The 13,417-nt window shown below is 58.2% G+C and overlaps 1 protein-coding gene across 4 annotated transcripts in view; it reads right to left on the bottom strand.

The window, feature by feature from the left end:
• Positions 1–61: 61 nt before the first annotated feature.
• Positions 62–13,417, bottom strand: part of ZBTB46 (zinc finger and BTB domain containing 46) — a 46,141-nt gene continuing 32,785 nt past the window's right edge. For 3 of the 4 annotated variants that reach the window (XM_074318019.1, XM_074318017.1, XM_074318018.1), the window contains 2 exons: positions 5,841–6,016; positions 62–3,564 (listed from right to left, as the gene is read on the bottom strand). In XM_074318019.1, the coding sequence (XP_074174120.1) occupies positions 3,190–3,564; positions 5,841–6,016 (551 nt within the window). In that variant the 3' untranslated portion in view covers positions 62–3,189. The other variant, XM_074318020.1, reaches the window with a different exon arrangement.

Genomic DNA, 13,417 nt, shown 5'->3' with positions numbered 1-13,417 from the left:
TGGCCACATCCGCCCAGTATGAGGCTGGAGGATAGGACACTGAAACACACGAGGCGTCTGCTTGAGCAGCAATTTCCCAATTTATTGAAAGTGATCGCTTTGCAAGAATGTCTAAGCTAATCCCGTCACAGAAAGGAAACCCGCAGGCAGGCCCGGAGCCCAGGCAGACAAGACATTGCAAGACCACTAGAGAAGGTTGTTTACCTGTCCTGTGGCGACAGAGAAGCAGGCGACAGCCCTGACGTCCCACCGACCCATTACGAAACCTCCCCCCGATAAGAAACACATCTCCAATACAAACACAGGTTTATAATAATTAATATAAAGTCAGTATAATATAGATTATCCCCAGAAAAAAAATCAACACTCTTCAAGCACTGCCCTTTGTCTTTTTGACAGGTTGAAAGCATGTTGAAAAAATAAATATTTAAGAAAAGCACACACACAGCACCCTCACTACAAGTATTTCTAAAAGGGCTGCATACGAAACACAACATAGGGTCAAAAAATAAAAAAACAACCATTAAGTATGGCTTTTTAAGAGTTGCACATGTCACAGAATGAGCGAAAATAAGATTATCTTTCATAATATTGCAAAAAATTCCAGTTTTTGCATTTTCTCAGAGTTTTATATAAAGAAAGATGTGCAAAGTTGGAAGCAGTAGCTGTGTCTTTTGAATCAAGGTCCCAAGGTCCCTATTGAGTCCTGGCAGTGTTGTGACTCCCAAAACCCAGGGTCCAAATGTACAACCTGGTTGGGATCCGAGTTTGGTGCAGAAGTTGTCTGGGTCCCGGCCCCACCCCCACCCCAAGAATTCACCACCCGCAGGACTGTTTCCCACTTAGGTGTTGCAAACACCAAGATACAGACGGACACAAATGAAAAAGTACAAAATGTGAAATGTAAGCTACACACTTCCTCTTCGTAAAAAAATATTTATTAGTTTAAACATTGATTTGAAAAAAAAAAGGATCAGTCACATAAAAAAACCCTTCATGACACACCTTTCCCTCCATGCCTCTGGAGAGGGGACACCACACGGAATGTGAACCTGCCACCCAGCGAACACCAGGGCCGCTCGGGGGGCCCTCAGTCTTCCAGTACAGTATTGGTTTTAAGGAAGAAAACACCCCTGTGGCACTGACAGTGGACCCCCAGAAAGGTGAGCAAGGGCCGTCCAGAGCGAGGAGTGAGCAGGTCAGAAAGAGCAAGACGTCCTGAGTGCAGAGGCAGAGGCGGCCCAGGCGTGGGCAGGACGGCCTGAGAGGTGGGATGGGTGCAAAGCCCAGACACCTGTTGATAACAAAGGTCTGGTTCCATTTTACAAGAAAGTAGGTCTGTTTAGAAAAGGGGTTAGAAAGTGGGGGAGGTACAGAGTTCTGAGAGCCCGGGAGCGGGGGTGGGGTGGGGCGGGCGCGGTCAGCCAGGCCTCCCTGGTGAAAGGCGGCCAGGGGAGCACGTCAGCTCCTGCGTGGGCCTGGCCCACAGGGCGGGAGGAGCTGGCAGTGTGGAGGGCTCAGCGCCCACCCGGCTCCTGCCCCCAGCACATTCGGGAGAACCTTGGCCCTTTCTCTTAAGGACACCAGTGTCAGGAACTCAGAGTCCCCAGCGGAGGGAGGGGGGGCAGGCAAGCCAGGTGACAGCTCCAATGGGACACCCTCTTGGAACTCATAGAAACAGCGGCTGATTTTACTGATAAATAAATAAGACAAGAGCTGAGACCTGTCCCCCGGGCAGGACTTCCAGGGCAGCACCACGTGTGTGCAGCGGCACGGGCCAGCCTGGGCCCCCCGCCACCCAGCAGCAGCCCAGATGGCTAGTGCCCCACGCCACCACTAGAACCTGCGTCGAGGTTTTGTGGAGTTTTCCACCTAGAAGGAATAGGTGTGACACAATAGCAAACGTGTGAAAGCCATTTGGTTTAGGGTCTGTGGGAGAAAATAAAAACCCTGTCTCCTGCCAGGCACCGTGAGTCCTCCCGTGGGGCGAGCTGCAGGTTTGTGGGAGCCAGGTGGCTGGGAGGGTGGACGGTCTCAGCAACGAGGGGGTGTCGAACGCAGCCTGAAAAGGGAAGACAGACAGGCGTCTGTCCTGTGGCCGGCAGTGCACGAGGTGGGCCTTTGCTCTCCACAGGGGAAAAGAGAAGACAGGTCGTGAGCGTGTGTGACCGACAGCAAGGGGACTTGACAACAAGCCAAAGGAAAGACAACTCTGTGTTTTGTCAAGTGAGGAAAATAATGCCAAACCCAACAATTCCACGTAACTGCCTCTGCATGACTACTTAGAAAGTTCGCTAACCCACTCGGAGGCTGAGCAGCACCGGCAGTCAGGAGCACGGCCTCCGGTGCCAGCAGCAACGAAGGAAGCGCGCAGGGGTGGGGAGGGGCAGCAGGCGTGGCCTGGGCAACAGGCGTGGCCTGGGCAACAGGCTGGGCAGAGCCCAGGGACAGGACCGGCCCCAGGCTCTCCAAGGAAGTGCACACAGAAGTAAGAGTGGGGTCCCCTGAAGGGACCCCGAGTGGGCCTGCAGTGGGGAGCAAGGTCCCCAGCTGCTGCCTCCACCAGAAGATAGCACCTGGGAGCCCTCGGCCCGGCGGGGCTTCTGCAGCGGTTTCGTGTGGAGCACCAAAGCCCAGGGCCTCTCTGGATACAGGACCTGGGTTCTGCGGGCGGGCGGCAGAGCCATGAGGACAGAGGACTCCGGGCAGTGACCAGGCTGCTGCGAGGGGCGTGCGGGGACGGGGTGGGCTGGAGCACGGCACACAGCGCGGGAGTACAAAGAACTCCCCCCCCATCTCTCGGACCCGAGCAGCGCCGACCCTGATCTGGCTACTGGGCCATCAGGCGTCCCGAGGCCAGGTCGGGCCCATGGGCCTCCTTGCTGCTCAGCTCACACACGCTGCTGTTCCCACAGACGGTGGGAACACCCTCTCCCTTCACTCAAGCCCACCCTGCACCCCACCAACCTCATGTTCCGTCCCAGAGCCCCCCACGTGCTGGGCCACACCTGCTTCTGAGACCACAGGGCTGGTTTCTCTGTGTGTGTCTTGGGGGCAGGAGCAGAATAGAGGAGACCTGGAGGAGGGGACGCGAGGGGTCAGCACGGCCCTGCCAGGCGAGTGAAGCCCCGAAGCACGCACACAGGTGGAGGGGTGGCACTGCCCCCACGCCAGCCCCCAGCCAGGAGCCTAGGAGACCCAGGCAAAGTCCTTGTCCGGCCCCCCCGAGGGGCTGCGGGGCCCCTGGGGCGAGTCCTCGTCGTCCTTGTCGTCCCCCAGCAGAGCGTCCTCGTGGGCCAGGCCCACGTCATCCTCGTCCTCGCCCAGCTCCTCCTCACCCTCCCCTCGCGGGTCGTCAGGGTCCTCTAGGTAGGGCCCGTCGCCAGCGAAGAGCTCGGGGGAGCCGTCGGCCCCAGCGCTGTCCAGCGGCCCAGCCATGCCATGGCCGGCACAGTCGGCACACACGCCATGGCGCCGGGAGCCGTGCTTGATGCCCACGCTGGCGGCTGACATGAACACACGGCTGCACAGTTTGCACACGTACTTCTTGTCCTTGCTGTGCACCTGTGGGGACGGGGCAGCCCGTGAGGGGGATGGGTCGTGACCAAGGTTCAGGTGGGCACGGGGCCGCTGAGCTGCCCTGGCTGTGTGGTGAACACGCCGGACGGCTGGGTCACGGCCCTGGACTTCCTGACTCGGTGGTGCCCCCCACGTCATCCCGTCACACCTGGCCCAAGACCCTGTAACGACCTCCTAGGCTACCGAGTGGGGCCACCCAGCGCAGCAGACATGGGGTCTGGGGACGGCCTGGGGGGGAGCCCCCAGGGAAAGGTGGGCGGGACCCTCAGAGCCTGCCGATTCTAGAAATGGAGTGTCAAACCACATGGCCCCCAGGACTCTCTTGGGTGTTCTCTGTTTCTTTCATATATTTTAAATCCAGGGCTTCTGCAACCCTCCCCCAACAAAATAACTAAAGCGAAAGGCTCAGCCACAGGGATACTGTTTGGTGGGCAGGGTGGGGCCGGGGGCAGTGCCAGCCACAGGGACACCACAAGTGACAAGGGCCAGATGGCTGGGTACTTGTCTGAATGAGCTATTGGAAGGAAGGGAGAGGTAAGGATGCAGACGCCATGGCAACCATGGCTCCACTGCTCCAGTGGAAGCCGCCCCTGCGTCTGCTGGAAGTGGGGGCTCAGGTACCGCCTCGGGGTCCGGGGCCCTGGAGAAGTTAAAGGGAATGCTGGAGACCCCTCCACAGAGAAAAACGAGCCATCGCATTTCAAGTACACTTCCAGGGATGCTGACCCTCCGGAAGCCCATCCACAAACCCAGGACAAAAGTCTGGCCCCATCCAAGCTGAGCGGAAGGCGGATGGTGAGCCTGGAGTAGGATGGTGTTTACTGAAGTATGAATGTGCTTTTGCTAAAGAAAAGATGTAGCAATCCATGTAACTACGACTTCGCAGCACTTGTTAGTGTGACTCACAGAGGCAGTTCTCTTTGGACATGACCCCTCTCTCTAAAGCACTCGCTAGTGGGGCCTCTGCAGTTCTTTGTGAATTAAGCAGAAGCAGCAGAGCCGGACAAAAGGGACTTGGGAAGTCACCATGTCCAGCGGCCTGGCAGCCGTGCCCTCCAGGTCCAGGGCTGTCGCTCTCCTCCTCTGCTGGACCCCACCTGGGGGAACTGGGGCCCCCACTCCCAGGGCTGTCTCCCCCCGCCAGCTTTTTGAACTGACCTCAAGGGATCTCCCCCAGGTGTCCTCACCCACAAGTAAGTGCCCTGCTGAGCTGGGCTAGGTGAGGCTGCCCGGTGGCGAGAAGCCAACGAGAACCAAGTCTGACGGGACCCCGATGCAGCCAGAGCCTCTCCAGGTGGTGGGCTCTGCTCACACACTGACGGACACACATGGCAAGGACCCTGTTCACTCAAGTGGTCACCCTGCCAGGGGCCAGGCCTGAGGTGCTTGTCGTGGCCCAGCCTCCAAGTCCACCACTCTTGTGCCACGGCAACCTGGGTCATGCTGGCCAGTATGACATGGCCCCTCCAGACTGGCCTGGCTGGCCTCGCTCCCACACCGCTGGTGGGTCTGCTGCTGATGGTCAGCAGGTCAGCCTGCTACAGGTGTCCAGCCACGCCTGTGCACCCACAGATGACTCTGGACACCCCTAAGACTGCAAACTGACACCACCACCCCAATGGCCTCTCCCTCCCCAGCCCCACGTGAGCCCAGGGCTGCCACCACCACCTCCCCTCAAACAGCTCCAAGCCCAAGCTGGCCCACCTGCAGTCCTGCACCCACCTCCAGTGCACATGTAAGGGGCCTCAGTCACCGCGGGCAGCCTCCTGGTCTGGCCCCAGCGCAAGCCCCCAGACTCCTTGGTTTATCTCACCCACACAGAGGTCCCGCACCCCGGCGTTCCTTTGGAATCTGCCTCCACTTCAAGGATGACCTTTTCTATCATTTCCTGGCCAAGCACATGGGGCCCCCACCTGCTACCTGACAACTTCCGGCCAGCGCCCACGAGAAACAGGTAATCAACACCTTTCAAGGGCACGGAGGTGTGGGACTGGGCTCCTGCAGTGACTTCAGGGCAGGGGCACAGAGGAAGTGCCCGTGTGGGGAGCCTTGGCGGGCCAAGGACAGAGGTCCTGAGGTCAGGCGGGAGCAGAGGGGCCCAAAGGCAACCGGGGGGTGGTGCCTCTGCACCCAGGCCTGGGGTCACAGCCCGCTGGGTACATGGGGTTGGGGTGGACCTCACTTCAGGGCTTTCTGTGGCGCTCCGCACCACTGGCTGCACGCCCGGCGGGCTGTCCCCTGCTGTGCCCCGCCATACTCACCAGTGTGTGCCGCTTCATGTGCTCGCGTCGTGTGAACTTCTTCCCACAGATGTCGCAGGGGTAGGGCCGCTCGCCGGTGTGGGACCGCATGTGCCGCTTCAGGATGCACTGGTGCATGGCCGAGAAGCTGCAGTACGGGCACTTGAACTTCTTCCTGATGACCGTGAACTCGTTCACTGAAAGGCAGCAGGCGAGTCACCGCACAGCCGCTGGCCGAGGCCCTGCTCACACCGTCCCCACCGGCCCGAGGGCCCTGCTCGCACTGTCCCCACCAGCCGAGGCCCTGCTCGCATCGTCCCCACCGGCCCGAGGGCCCTGCTCGCACCGTCCCCACCGGCCCGAGGGCCCTGCTCGCACCGTCCCCACCGGCCCGAGGGCCCTGCTCGCACCGTCCCCACCGGCCCGAGGGCCCGGCTCGCACCGTCCCCACCGGCCAGAGGACCCGGCTCGCACCGTCCCCACCGGCCGAGGCCCTGCTGGCACCGTCCCCACCGGCCGAGGCCCTGCTGGCACCGTCCCCACCGGCCGAGGCCCTGCTGGCACCGTCCCCACCGGCCGAGGCCCTGCTGGCACCGTCCCCACCGGCCGAGGCCCTGCTGGCACCGTCCCCACCGGCCGAGGCCCTGCTGGCACCGTCCCCACCGGACGAGGGCCCCTGCTGGCACTGTCCCCACTGGCCCGAGGACCCCTGCTGGCACTGTCTCCACCGGCCTGAGGGTACAGGACTTTCCTCCTGAGGTGTCAGAGGTACCGGGTGGCCTGGGACAAAGAAAGGTCACAGGCGACTGCATCCACTTCTCAGACACAGCCAATTTCTTACATGTCAGCATCAGAAACACAGTGACATCACCCATGGGGTCATAACAGAAAGAGTGTCAGCACTGGTGAGGCCGAAGGCAGCCACGGCCGGGCCCCCAGATCCGCAGGCCACCGGCGCTGCTCCGTGAATGCAGAGGGAGGTGCCGCTGGTGGACACGGCCAAGTGAGCGACAGGCCAAGGCGGCCCGAAACGCGCGGTGGAAGCAGAGAGCGGCCTCTGCCTTGACAGAGGCTGGTCCCTTTCTACCTCTCGGCCTTGTCAAGAAACCAGGCCATGGGCTTGGAGGCTCACCCTGCGGCCAGCTCGGCCTTGTGGCTGAGGCCACATTCCACAGCAGGACAACGCTATGGCCTCGGAGGCATCTCATTCCAACGTCAGGTGGTCTCTTGGGGGCGGTTGAGGGGCTAGGGGCCCAGGTGGTAGCCGCAGTGGGGCAGCTCACCCCGAGTGGCAGTGCAGATACCATGGTCAACCGCTCTTTTTTTTTCATTTATTAAATGGATTTTATGAAAATCTAGCTAACATACGATATTATATGAGTTTCAGGTGAACCTCAGTTACTCGACCTTTGTAGACCTACAGAAGTGATCCCGGTAAGTCCAGCAACCACCTCACACCGTGCCAGCTGTCACAATACCACTGACTATGTCTCTCATGCTTACACTGCATCCCCATGACGTGTTTTATACCTGGAATTTGAACCTCTTATTTCCATTGAACTTCCCACCCCCTTATTAAATTTTTCAATCACAGTTGACATCAATCCCTCTTGAGCTTGAAGGGCGTCCTCCTGGCACCCCTGAAAGCCAAAGACCTCCTGGGTTTCACTGAGACAGCCGAGAGCAAGTCCTGCAGCTGCATTTCCTCCTGTGCAAGGAGTCTGGTGGCAGACATCTGGCCCCCGGTCTGGATGCGGCTACCCAGGCCGTCATGCCACCCACAACCCGCAGGAGCACAGAGCACTCAGCCAGATCTGTCCCCAGAGGACAGACCAGGGTCAAGAGCAGCAGACTCGGCTGAAGGTGGCTTGTGGAACGAACACCAGCAGGAGTGGGAGCAGCTGGTCAGGTCAGGGTGGCCTCCCAGCACACGCTCAGACCCCTACCAAACGTCTACACGTGGCAGGCCCTGGCCACAGTCACGACCACCCCTGGAGGCACCAAGAGGGAGGCAGACATGAGGACAAACACTGCAAATCATAGCCCAGGAGAGCGGGGAGGGGCAGAGGGCTGCGGTGACCCAAAGCCCTGGGCCCTTAGCCAGCTGCAAGTGACGCGATGGTTCCCTCAGGCCCCCACATCACACAGAGGCAGGGACCCCTCACCACCATCTCTGTGAAGCATGCCTCCATGGCCCCCAACCATCTGCTGCTCAGACCCCAGCCGCAGCCACATCTCTGTGACATGGCACCAACGGGATGGTGCCGGGCAGTGACCCCAAGCGCACGGGCCCATGCACATGCCCGGGGTCTGCGCATGTGTCACTCTGCAGCCTGCTCCTGAAACACGCCTGCTTAAACATGGGGAAAACCTGAGCGGGACACTCTGTTTTGCTTCTTAAACAAGCCCTAAATTTTCTCCCAAGAACCCTTACACGGTATCTAAATAATCACACAACGCAAATGTCCACATTTTCCAGAGCATGTGTCAGTGAGACCATCTGCAAGCCCTGCCAGGGGATCCAACCACTCACGTCCCCGAGAGCACTCTGCTCTGGAGTCTCCTGCCCCCACGACAGGCAGCGCACGCCAGGGACACAGCTGCTAGGATGACCGTGTCCACGACCAGGCCAGACATGAGGCCATCACGGCCCAAGACTGAGCTGTGTGGCCAGCAGCACAGCTCGCACCCGCCAGCACTCATCTGGTTTCTGATCCCAGAAAAGGGCCTCTGAGTGCCCACCAGGCCTGAGAAGCAGGCTCTCCAGGTCTCTGCCAGATTTCTAAGTCCCGTCCTAGGAAGGAAAGCATTTTCTTACCTTCAGGGGCTTTCAGTGTTCATGTGTGCGTGTGGTGAAGGCCGTGGAAAGGACATGAAAGCACACAGGAGGCTGAGGAATCATGTGTGTTCCACCACAGTGACTGTGGTTAGAAATACCTGTCTTACAAGCTCTCTACGCATAAACATGTAACTGTTAAGTTATAAAGTGGGACAATGACACACACAGTTACATAGAACGCGTGCCACTTAACACGCTGTGACGACCTTTCCACGTTACGACGTTACCCTGCAGTGTCGGAACTGCTGAGGCTGAGCTCAGTAAGCAGAGGCCCCTCCCTTTCATCTCACCCTGGTGAGTAACACTGCAAGGAGGTCCCTACAATGGATCTGATCGCCTCCTGATGACCAGCTGTGAGAAGTGCCCTCCCTGCCATCTGTCCCCGCCGGACATGGCGCGCAGCCGTCACCGCTGGCCCTGCCACAGAGTGGGGTGGGGCGCCCACTAAGGCCACACTCCAGTAGATGGGACACAGACGACGGTACTGCTGTCACCATAACTGCTCTCTGTAAACTCGGCCTACTGGCCAGGAAGGAAAGCCCAAGCAGTTCAGCAGCTTTTTCACTGGGGAGGAGCCAACCCTTCCCAAAGGAAGGGGCCCCAGCACCCGGGCCAGGCTGGGCTGGGCCCTCCTGACCGGTGGGTCCCACCAGGAGGCTCGTTTGTAAAAGTGGCCAAGACAGGAGAGGGGGAAGGACATGTGTGGTACGGGACACACACAAGGAGCTGAGCTGCAGGGAACGACTGTCACTCGGGCCACAGCTCCAGAGGAGGCCAGCCGTCTGCCCTGACTGCCCTGTCCGTCAAGCAGCAGTGTGACTCCCCTGTCCCGCCACCCTCCGCGGCCGGTTCTGTTATCACCCAATAGAGCAAGTGTGCTGCCCACTCTGAGATGGAAACGAGGACGAGGACACACACTCACCCTCACACACACACACACACACACACACACACGTGATGGGCACCCAAGTTTGTGAGGCCACCCGTTCCCATTCTGTGAGGACAATAAATACCCTGAGAAGCCCAAAACAGATGTAGACACAGAACAAATTCTGTGGAAGTGAGTTGACCTAAATGAAGAACCAAGCCTTCATTATTGAAAGTCTGTATATTCAGGAAAGATTAATGTTACACAATGATACGTTTAAGAACTCTTTGAAATCAACCCGAGCCACAGTCTCTCAGTGAGAAATTCAACAGTATACGAGACGGAGTACCTGAATGAACCGCTGAACGTTCTATACGTTGGATGACCGTGCAGTTTTACGGGAAATAATATTAGCGATAAGAACAAAATCAAACCGTTATTTATTCTAAAAATGTTTCCTACATCCCTCATTATTTTACCAGCTACTGCAAACCTATTTCTTTTAGGTACTAGGGAACCAGTCTGAACATTTTAAATTGTTTTAAAATTTAACCAAGGCCTTTCAGCCCAACTGCCCAGAGAGACCCTGCACAATGCAGGTCTCCGTGTTGGCCCTGGTCCACACTCCATCTGCCTTGGAAAGAGTCACCCAAACGAACAAGAAAAGCAGGTGCAGGCCATTAACACAGAGGCCACAGTCGGAGTAACCGCAGGGTTAGACGTCCTCCCCCAGCAACCTAATAGCTCAGAGAACCATCATGACCAACTGAAAAGAAAAGGCAGTCTCAGGCACCTGGATGGCTCAGTGGTAAGAGCACGGGCTCTGAACAATGAGGTTGCCGGTTCGATTCCCACATGGGATGGTGGGCTGCGCCCCCTGCAACTAAGATTGAGAACGGCGACTGGACTTGGGGCTGAGCTGCGCCCTCCACAACTAGATTGAAGGACAACGACTTGGAGCTGATGGGCCCTGGAAAAAAACACTGTTCCCCAATATTCCCTAATAAAAATTAAAAAGAAAAGGACATCTCTAGAAATGATATTCAAACGCAAATGACCACTTACATAAACCTGACCTCTGGAAAGTGAGGTGTACACCAACTGAGCCACCTTTTAACTCCTGGAGAGTCCACTGGAGTCAGGTTGCCTTAGCAGCAACACCCTAAGCCTCTCTGAAAACCGAGCCCCCATGTAGATGGCGTCCAGTTGAGGATGGGCGTGCACAGGGCACCTGTCAGACTGATGGGAAGCACAGCTTTCCCCGAAGTCCCTGCACCCTGCCGGACGGCACGACTCTCCTTCCTCCATAGCGTGGCAGGTGCCACGTGCCTCCTCCTAACCCACCTGCTCCTTGAAGGACGGCGAGCCTCTGCCCCAGCCCAGTGCCCTCATGTCCACAGCCACCTGCTCTGTGCAAGTGAGCAGGCGTGGGGCCCAACATGCAACGAGGGGACAACAGCAAGCAAAGCACTGTTTCAAAAGCAGCAGCGCTGGTCGTCTCCTTCACAGCTGGAGAGAGGCCGTGCGGCGAGCACACCAGGCCGTGGTGCTGGGCTTGTCCTTGGGACTTCCGAGAAAGTAATGGGTCAGGACACCTGTTTCTGTCCCAGGAGACTGTGGTGCGTCTCCCTGTTGCTCCCCCCCACCCCCGCCCCACACGTCCACAATGCGATGTGATGCCCAGCCACCTGGAGGCACACCTGCCCACGTGGGCACCAAGAGGGCTTCACCTGGCTGCCAGTGGGGATTGAAGGATGACCACTTTAAAGGCACAAACAGATGCCTAGGCCCAGCTCCTAATGTGGCTTTGCCATCAGCCGGTGGCCACCTGGACCTGAACGCCAGGCCTGGCCGCCGAGGGAGCACATGCGACGTCTGCTCCAGCACAAAGGCGCCTGGTCAAGGCTTTCCCGCCCCAAAACCATTGTCGCAGTGGAGGCGTCGGTGTCTGTGGGTGTTTTCCTCATGGGGCCTTCATGACTTCAGGGCCAAGCTGCAAGCACCCAAGAAGACTGGGCATGTCCCCTGGGTTTGTGGGAAGAGCACCGGCCGCATGGCGTGGGGGAAGGAGGCCCAGTGTCCTGCACAGGCCACAGCCCCTCGAAACCCCGGGAGCCTCGCCGCTCAGCCCAGGTCTCCAGGTCTCAAGAGGCACTGATCTAGAATGAGAGACAGACGAGTTACAAGCCATCAGAAAGTAGTGAAATCGAGAAGACTGTGAGAATAGAAGCGTGTTGTCACCTCTTACTCACCAGGTCCCTGTCCAGTCACCAAAAAGACGACCTGTCATGTGTCTGGAAAGGAACCCTGCAATTAATTCTCCACATCAGACGCTGGAAGAAAAACGCACATTAACGGAACACAGGGCTTCCCACAAAACCGTCCCTTAGAAAGGACGGCACAGGGACGGCATTCAATTAACTCCAAGCGACGTGGTTAAGCTCTTCGTGAAGGTTTCCTTTTTCTCAGGAGACAAATGAATCTAACAGACCCCCTTACATAAGCCACTGTGTGTTCAGGGACAGGAAAGGCCTGTCTGAGGTCCCTGAGTCAGCAGGGTCATCGGTGGGGGTAGCGACACACGTGGACGCAGCATGGCTGGCCGCTCAGCTTCAGGAGCTGGCTTGTCCTGCCTGCTGCCACATGGCCCAGACTTCTTTTCATTGGGCAGGATTCATCAGAGGAGCATTTTCATTTAACTATAAACTTCAGTAACACGCCACTGTGAGCATGAAACGAATTTACTGCAAAATCTAAGCCCTTGGTCAGCCTGGAAGGGCTCTGCTCTCTGCCCGCTGGGCCGAGTGTGGGGCAGGAGCTCCGTGCAGCTGCTTCCGCAGAGCTCGGGACACGCTGGACACGCTGAGCACATGGTCAGGGCACTGTGCCCGGTGATTGGGCCGAGCGGCCGTGTGCTCGTCTCACCTGGGCTGGGGGCTGGCTGTCCTCAGCCTCGGTCTGGCCAGCCCCAGTGCAGTGTCCCAGCTGAGGGGAGGGTGGAGGGGCGCTCGGCCATCACATCCCCACATGTGACTTGGGCTGGTGCCAGGTCCTGGGAACACAGGAAACGCGTCTCAACCACGGGAACGAGCAGCAGCTGGTGGGTTTAGAACGTTCTGGAAGCGCCATCCTTAACCTTCCTGCAGTGAGCAGAGCGCCTTCATGTGTGACAAAGCCCAGGTCTCGCAGGGGGAGGCACTTGGGTTCTTTCACCAGCTCGCACCCTGAAAGCAAGGTGTGCCAGGTCTCCGTGCCTGACTTGTCTGGGGCGGGGGTCTCTCTCCGAGGCAAAATGGTACAACAGAGGTTGTCGCCCAGGAAGTCAGGAGCATTGTGAGAACACGGAGCATGGGCTGAGAAGCATGCACAGGGTTGTCAAGCTGGCTGTTTATCAAAAGTGTAGTCACATTGCCAAATGCCCTTTAACGAGAAACTGTAACATCCCAGAGTCCGTCCAGGACCCACTAGAGGTCTCCGACTCCTTTATTAAATATTCCTGGAACCAGGGCCAAAACAAGGGTGGGCTGTGGCTGCTACCGCACGTGCCTCCTGGACAGCTGGGCGCCCTGTGGACAGAGAGCACGGCGGCAGGCCCCGCCCGCCTGCTGCCCCTGGGCCCTCTGAGGTTTCCCTCTCGGAAGAGCTCGCGGGAACTTGGTCCATTTGTCCACAACTGTTGGGGTCTCCACACTGTCCACACTGTTTCTGCAGATGGTGTCAGGGGGCCGCACGCCCACCACAGTTAAGGTGATGCTTTTAGCACCTGGGTTGTCTCGGGATGACGTCAGTCCCACCCAGCACTCGGCCTCCTGTATCCACGTGGGCTGGTTTACCAGCAGTTTGTTCCCCAGAAATCGAGCAGTGACCATGTCCTTATGGTATTTTTAAGGC

This window comes from Rhinolophus sinicus, linkage group LG13 (assembly GCF_036562045.2).
Source record: "Rhinolophus sinicus isolate RSC01 linkage group LG13, ASM3656204v1, whole genome shotgun sequence".
In the NCBI taxonomy this organism is placed as follows: Eukaryota; Metazoa; Chordata; class Mammalia; order Chiroptera; family Rhinolophidae; genus Rhinolophus; species Rhinolophus sinicus.
Note: the sequence above shows the minus strand (reverse complement) of the source record. Positions and strands in the feature narration are given on the sequence as shown.